We start from the raw sequence: 8,276 nt of genomic DNA, 5'->3' as shown, positions 1-8,276 counted from the left end.
GGAATTGCCATTTTTATGAAAATTTGGTAGAAAATGTTAACCATGAGAGGCATATATATACCATTAGGGTGTAAAACGGATATAAAAATAACCGTTCCTTTTGTCAGAAGAAGTACATTGTTGTCTCAACCCTAAAGTTCGTTAACATAGCAAATTTCCATATAACCGAACTCCATGGTTAAACAAAAATCAGAATCTCAGAGTTGGGTTCGGTTACCTGGTAAATTTTAGCAGGTTACCGAACTAATTTGTTCAGTTTACCAGGTAACCGAACTACACATTGGCTAATACCTGGTTTTGGCACCCCATTGTTCGGTAACCTGCATAAACTTACTAGGTAACCGAATCCAACTCTGAGTATCTGAATTTTATTTAACCTTGGAGTTCTGTTATATGGAAATTTTGCGATGTAACCGAACTCCAAGTTCGGTTGCTAATGTTTTTTTGCGAAACAAGCGAACTACCGTATTGAATAAGAAAAATTTGAATGTAATCAAAAACATGACATGAGTGTAACATAAAGAACATAAAAATACCATAACTAATTGTTTTAAGTCTTCCAAACCCAAGATAACAAACTACCAAATCCGCAATTAAAAAGTCTTCCAAACATAAGAAAACAAACTACCCAATCCGCAATTAAAAAGTCTTCCAAGCATAAGAAAACAAACTACTAGTTGTTTCAATCACTCATTTACGACGACCACTACGAGAAACTTTTCCACTCTTGCCTTTACGAGCTTTAGCTTTTCCATCGTCACTAAGAGTGTCCTCTCCACTGCTTTGTTGTTCAACCATTCGCCTCGAACCTTCCCCTTATTGGCGACTCCTCTTCACCGGCATTGGATCAACAACATTGGGTGAAAAATAATAGTCAATTGGTTGTAGTGGTCCGTTTTATTTCGAGTGTTCATCGGCTCTCCACTTAGGATTTTTTCCATCAGTTTCTTCAACAATTTAGCATCGGACTTCACCTTTTTGCAACCAAAATCATAAACAAATGACTATTATTTTTTATTATGTCATAACATTTTGAAAATAAAAAATAAGAGTTAATATATTGTCGCCGAATTCCATAAAACCAAGGACTTATCACCACAGGTAGGCGTATTCTTCATAATTCTCTGAGCCTCTTTCTACACGAACTTTGCTTTCTCTTTCTCAGCACGGGCTTGTTGGACTTTGTTTATTACACGAGGATGAGAAAAAGTTTCATACCATCCAATATATCCCTCGTCAGCAGCATTTGGCTCATCATAAAAATCGTGCAAGTCTTCAGTTGGAACAATATAATACCCCATGTTGTTCCAATGGTCCACTGATAGAGCAGGTTCGTATTTGGGAACAAAATTCTTTTCGATGTCCTTAGATCCCCGCTTCTTCACCTTGAAGTTGAATTTTTCCTCTTATGGGACAGTTTGGATGCAAGAAAATTGTCTCAATACTCTTCGAGGATAATACATTGTACAACTGCCAGGATAAAACAACGGTCCATTGTAACCCGCGACAGCTGAGAAATCAATAACCTCAACATCTTCCTCTTCTTCATCCGAATTAAGGTTGTATGGATGGAAAACCACATATTCAACCGTTAAATTTCTCCCTCAACCTCAACACCTTTTGTTCCTTATTCTTTTCCTATGAGTTCAAAAATTCATATTTACTAGATGTAGGCTTCCCATATTTCCAAGGACTGTGAGCATGAGACAATTTCAGTTTAGGGAAGTGGTCGTACACCCAAACCTATGAGAACAACCCACAAATGATACATTCGCAGTATGATTAGTAACAATAAACATTCATTCATTCACTTAATGAAGTTTCAAACACACAAAGGATAATTCAACGACGTACCTGGACAAGGGTGTATAACTCTCCAAAGAAAACACTCCTAAGCCTCGAAGCTTTTCTGAGCTCCGCTTTAATAAATGAAAGAACCGCAATGCCCCAACAGTATTTGTTCACCTCATCAAGGGGGTCCAATAGCTGGATGTAATGGGCATTTACCACGTGACCTGAAGTATCGGGGAAGAAAATGGTTCCTAGTTGACATAACAAATAAGCAGTCACATGGTGCTTAATCTTCTCCTCGGTCATCATTAACTTTCCTTCAAGAACCAAATTTCTCTTCCCACTAAACTCATCAAACAAGGTTGTCATCTTGATTTTTTTCAACGTCTTCTTGGACATGCGGTCTTTGTTAAACGGGTTATGCTCATCACCTTCGTCAGGCTCTTTTGCAGCCTTTCTAAACTCACATTGTGCCTTGTCAGAGCTCCATCCTAGACACTTTTCGACCAACTTTTCAAGACGTTCATAAATCATTGAGGGATCATAACCTTCTCGAATACTTGTTCCCGTAATTGGTAGTCCTATGATTCTAAAAAAATCATCCGGAGTTATTGCCATCTCGCCAAACGGTAGATGAAAGGTATCCGTCTCTGGATAAGCCCTCTCGAAAAATGCAGTAACAGTGACAGCATCAAATTTTTGGTGCGCGTGTTGTATCGCGTTCCAAAGTACACAATCATATACCACCAACTGGACCGCATCATACTAATTTTCTATATTCCATAACTTGTTCTTTTGACATTTTAAATCACGAACAACATTATTATGGTCCTACAATAACAACATCCTATCTTATATACTAATATATATATATATATATATATATATATATATATATATATATATATATATATATATATATATATATATATATATGTCAAAATATAATAAAATCATTGAGAAATCTTCATGGTTAAGATTCAATACCTTTGCCGAATAGATCTTGGAAGCCCATGAGTTTTTATAGCTAAACAAGACCTCCCCTCCATCTCTTGGAGTACCATAAGTTGGGTTCTTTGGTGGCAAACACAAATATTCATCAAGAATGTATGCATATCTAGCACAAGGTATTTTAAGCGTCTTTCTAGGTTTTTTCTTGATTGTTCCTGTTCAACTTCCTCTTCATCTGAGTCATTCTCTGCTTCGTCATCTTCATTGTCTCCATCCTTATCTCCATCTTCCTTATCTTCTTCATTGTCATCCCCATCATCCTCATTTCCTTCTACGACTTCAGTTGGTTCCTCTTCTCCTCCTTGATTATGTTCTTGATTACCCATGTCTTCTACAATTTCTTGATTAACTTGTTGTATTACATTGTCAACATCATCTCTATTGACATCGTCTTGGATGACAACACCTGGTAATGACCCACCTCCAAACTTAGCATTTTTGGCTCCAAGATTATCGGCACCTAAGTGTTTTGGGCCTCTAGGCGTGGGAGTTCTCAAATCTTCCGGTAATGGTTGGTTGGATTTCTTAACTTTGCCACTAAACAAAAAAACAAAAGAAATTAGCTTAACCGATAAATGATTGACTGAATCAGACGCAACATAAGGTACCCTCAGCATAAGGTTTGGTTAGTAGGACTAATTCAAGAAAAAAAGGCCAACTCAAGAAGAAAAAAATGTGTTTCAGGGTTGAGTTCTGTTTGTCCAGCTTTTTTGCGAACAAACGAAACTCCACATATATGTAATTAACAAAAAGTTCGGTTACACTACAGTATTTCAAATTTATGCGAAACAACGAACATCTTGGGTAGAGTTCGGTTATAAGAGAACTCAACGTAGGGCGAAAAATAGTAAAGTTCGGTTACTTGAAAAAAAAAAAATTTTGCAGAGTTCGGTTACAATGAAGTTTTTCAAGTTTATGCAAAACAATCGAACCTAGTGGGTAGAGTTCGGTTATATGGGTACTCAATATATTAGGAAAAATGAAAGAGTTCGGTTACATGGAAAAATACATTTTTTTTTGGTAATATGCGTAGAGTTCGGTTACATGGCAGTTTCAACAAGTTTTGCGAAATAACCGAACTAACAGTTCGGTAACTTGGTTTTAATTCCTATAGAACCAAACTGTTCTTCATGTTCTTCATACCAGGTAGTTCGGTGAAGAAACTAGGGTAACAATAAAACATGAAATAACCGAACTCTACCTGTAACTTCCATATGAACACTATTTTGATGATTTCTACTCAATTGAACCGATGAAAATCAAATTAAAAGTAATGGGTTTGTCGGGAAATACCTGCGAATCGGTTCCATGGAAGATTTAGGGTTGTTCTTGCGACTGTTACGCGGAATCAATTGTTCACCTTCCGGTTCAAGTTCTTCCTCAATTTCATTTGCTTGATTAGCTAGATGTCCTATTGGTGGACCTGCTCCTGTAATTATTTTAGTTTGCTTTCGAAGAACCATTTATATAGTTGATTGATTAATCGACGATGAAAATTTATGAATCGACGATTAATCGATGAAAACGATGTTGAAACGAAGAAGAAGAGGAGAGAACAGGAGGAGTGCAGCAGTTTTTTTTTTTTTTTTTTTTTTTTTTTTTTTTTTTTTTTCAGATTAGCCGATTTAAGGTAGGGTTAATGTTAATTAGGATAAGGTACAAATTAATAAACTCTCTACGTAGGGTTAGTGTTAGGACACCCCATACGATTGTAGGGTATATGCCTTATAAAACAATGGTCCCAAAAAAAAAATGATGCCCAAAAAGAATGGTCCCTAAAAAAAATGCACCTTGTGCTGGAGCCCAAGAAGCCCCCTCCAGAATCGGGCCTGTTATTAAAGCTCCTATCGAGAGTCGATGCGAAAACGAGAAAAAAATCTACCATATGTCATCCTAAAAATTATGCAAATGGAAAAGCAACCCTTTCCAAAATGAAGGGAGTATATCTGAAGAAAAAGATACTTGAAATTTTAAAATATCTTTCCACTACAAGAAAATTACTAACTTAAATATTATTCAAGTGTATTAATTTCTATGGACACATACCACCATGTCCTCCGAATGCCATTGATATCTCCCAGTCTGATCCTAAATTACCAGCGAACAAAATATTATAGCAGTCTAATGTTGTATCTTGCTTAGTTTGTACTCCATATGGGTTTATGTTCACAAATTGCCCTTTTTCGTCAGCATATTTCATTCTGGTCATATAAGCTGTCTTCAAAAAGTCTTGGAGTTGAGGTAAATATCCGTTTCCCATTGGCGGTGTTGGCATTTGAGGTTTTGACCCTGCTATACCTCCATATCGTACAACTGAAGCATGGCTTGCTAAATGAGTAAAGATTTCCTTTGGCCAATATCCTATATTGATGCCGTCAACGATCAACCACCAGTTACCAGTTGGTGGGTCCTGATAATTTTTTGTGAAGAAATAATGCAAGAAAATCAACTTATATTGGGAATAAGAATGTATATAAACATCATGATTTTAAGTTGTTGTAAAATTTTATTTACTAAAATTTTAAAATGAAAATGGTTCACACTTACCCGACGTACTTGGAAAGATACTACACACGCATCTTCTCCATAGACTGATATTGGGTCAAAATCCGCACCAAAAGATATCTCATTATGAACTTGAACAAAACCAGGACAAAGCATATTGAAAGATCCTGTTTGTTTGCTACCATCAGCCTGTAAATTAAGATTTAAACAAAAAGACAATTACTGTAATGAAAAATATATCAGGTTAAATCTATCCACACTCACGGGAAAACCATATTCAATATATACGTATAAGAATTGAGATTAAATATGAAGCTTCCAGTATGGACGTATAACGGTTTTATGGTTATACAATAGGACTTTCTTAATTTATCTGGGATAAATTAACAACTTCTCTAAAATAAAAAAGAAACTTCGATCATGACTGGATTGTGTGATAAAGTAATAACCCTGCAAAAATTAAAATTATAATACGAACTTTAAATTTTCTATAAAGCCTAAATAATGTATAAATTAATAATTTGTATAATAGCACTGTGTTATTTTGTCTTATTTCCAACAGCTGTCTAGCACATTGGTAAAAGCACCGCTTTGCATCCATATTGTGGGTGGGAGGTAGGGGATCGATTCCCATTAGGGAAGGTTGGATCCACTACTTTCACCAATTTCCTACATACATAGAGTTGAAATTGGGTCATTTTGATGGATGGCGGTTGAATTAGCAGTGGGGACTAGCTATGCCATATAAAAAAACAAAAGGTTATGCTGCCTTATTAAATTAGAAAAATCCAAAATTGTTTATTTCTTATTCGCATTAACATGGCATTGGACTTTATCTCATTTTCTCTATCCCCATGAGAAGTTCCGAAGTGATTTTAATTTATTGGTCTTTTTATTGTGATTTAATTTTAACATCAAAGCGTATGCATTTAGACACAAAGATATACTTGCTCATATTATATCATAAATGAATTAGAAAGTAATTTGAATTGAAAATAAATTCTTTGGATATTTGTTATTGTTAGAATATGATTCTGAAAACTAAATTAAAATTTGAAATGTCTCAATATATTAACAACTTATTAATTTATCTATAATTCAATACTTTTCTAAATTGATAGTATTTAATAGTACCAAAACTATTAATTTATCAAAATGTTACGGTGTCAAAAATATATTAAGAATGAGCAGTTGAATAAGGCGTAAAAAGTAAAACAAGGAAACAATTAGAGATTGAATTTACCGTCCAATAACCAAATAATCGACTGCTATTATCACCAAAGAATGTAGGATATGCCTGAAAGTATGTAAATGTAGAAGTATATTATAAATAAATGTTAATATAAATATTTTTAGTAGTAGAAATAGATGACTTACCATCCACCCAAATTCAATGCTATTTAATTTTTCTGACGGACCATTTTGTATCCAAATTTGGGAAGTGCTGAATTCATCGGAATTTAGTTCAAGTCCATGTACACTCATATTAGCTGCCCCTCCAAAGTATGCTTTTCCTTCGCTAAGTTCTTCGACGGATACAAACTATAGATAACAAAGCACGACATATACAATATCTTAGAAATTGGTAGACAATTTTCCTCGGAAAAAGTTTATTTTACCAATGAATATCCAACTAAATTAGGTAACATAATTTAGCAAAAATGGTTGCACATCAATGTCTCATGCATGTGATCCCATTATTAAACAGAATATACATAAACCTTTTTATGAATCGTCAAAATGAACAAGACTAAAATACCTCACTCACAAAAAATGGGCCAAAAGCAAGTCCCCCTCACATCAGAAAACAGGTTTCTGTAACTGGACGGTTCTGGTATTATCTATTTTGACAATTCACGGAGAATGATTTCGGAAGTTAATTGTTTTTGATGACCCACCAAGAATTATTCTAAAAAAATTAATTGCTTTTAATTATGTTCCCTTAGTTAATCAATTCCGATCGACAATAAGATAATTGAAAAACCAAGTTTATGCCGTGATCGATTACTGTTGGTTCGTATTCCCATACATCCAATCATATTTGTCTTTTTTGGTATAAAAATCCAAACCAGACAATGTAGACTTGTTTGTGAGATGATAAAACATGTAAGGGTGACAATAATTCCGATAAATGAGATTATGACCTAACGAGCATATCAGTAATATCCAAATCCCTTTTTCTGATAATTAATTAGAGAAAAGCGACAACACACATAAGGAATGGAGAACAATACTTACATGGTGGTTCATATGCGAGAATGTGTAAGCATTTGTATGGATTTGATCGGCCTCCCGTAATAGCTTTTGGGCTAAAACTAAGTCTTCTTTTTTCGTCCTGCGGACAGGTATTGTCCCTAATGGGCATCGTTTACTCTGAGACCCATTGTTGATTTTCCAAACTTGGAAAATAGTTGTTGAATTGTGTTTATTGCTTGTATATTCTGGAAATGAGCTTGGGACCATTTGAATCTTATGATCTCTTAGCAGTGGATGATCGAATGCTGGTTGTTTATGAATGTTTATGCAATCGATTGTATCTCCAAATTTGGTCTGAAATTATATTAAATACATGTAGAAGTGAAATACATTAAATTTTGGTTTTTCTTAACAATATCTTAAATTCAAAGAGTAAGGAAACCAGAAAAAACTCTTACCATGATGGTTTTAATTGGCTTTTTGTTTAGAACTTGCAGTTGTCTTTCCAGATTTACATCTTCTTTTTGTTTTCTCGATGTACTTGCTTCCATTCCATCTATAATGTGTGTTTCAGCGGTAAGAATAAAAGATATTAGGAGAAATAGCACCACCAGACTATGATTTGAGTACTCCATCGTATAGGTAACCTTGTATCTGCAAATCGAAGAAAAGTAACCCCTTAAATATTTTTTTTCTTCGTAAAATGTTAATTAATACCCACTATTTTTGGTTAATTGCATTGAATACGGGTTATATTTTCAATGCTAGACAAG

At 34.6% G+C, this 8,276-nt stretch overlaps 1 protein-coding gene across 2 annotated transcripts; it reads right to left on the bottom strand.

Annotated features, from left to right (window-relative positions):
• Positions 1-4,747: 4,747 nt before the first annotated feature.
• Positions 4,748-8,169, bottom strand: LOC113285374. 2 transcript variants are annotated; one of them, XM_026534279.1, is made up of 6 exons: positions 7,962-8,169; positions 7,546-7,857; positions 6,685-6,849; positions 6,551-6,604; positions 5,350-5,496; positions 4,748-5,212 (listed from the first exon to the last, which is right to left on the bottom strand). In XM_026534279.1, the coding sequence occupies exons 1-6, from the start codon at positions 8,136-8,138 to the stop codon at positions 4,835-4,837; spliced, it is 1,233 nt and encodes a 410-aa protein (XP_026390064.1). In that variant the 5' UTR covers positions 8,139-8,169; the 3' UTR covers positions 4,748-4,834. The 2 variants fall into 2 exon arrangements, with proteins under 2 accessions (XP_026390064.1, XP_026390065.1); XM_026534280.1 differs by having other exon boundaries at positions 5,359-5,496.
• Between the last annotated feature and the right edge of the window lie 107 nt (positions 8,170-8,276).

This window comes from Papaver somniferum, chromosome 6 (genome assembly GCF_003573695.1).
Source record: "Papaver somniferum cultivar HN1 chromosome 6, ASM357369v1, whole genome shotgun sequence".
NCBI lineage: Eukaryota > Viridiplantae > Streptophyta > Magnoliopsida > Ranunculales > Papaveraceae > Papaver > Papaver somniferum.
Note: the sequence above shows the minus strand (reverse complement) of the source record. Positions and strands in the feature narration are given on the sequence as shown.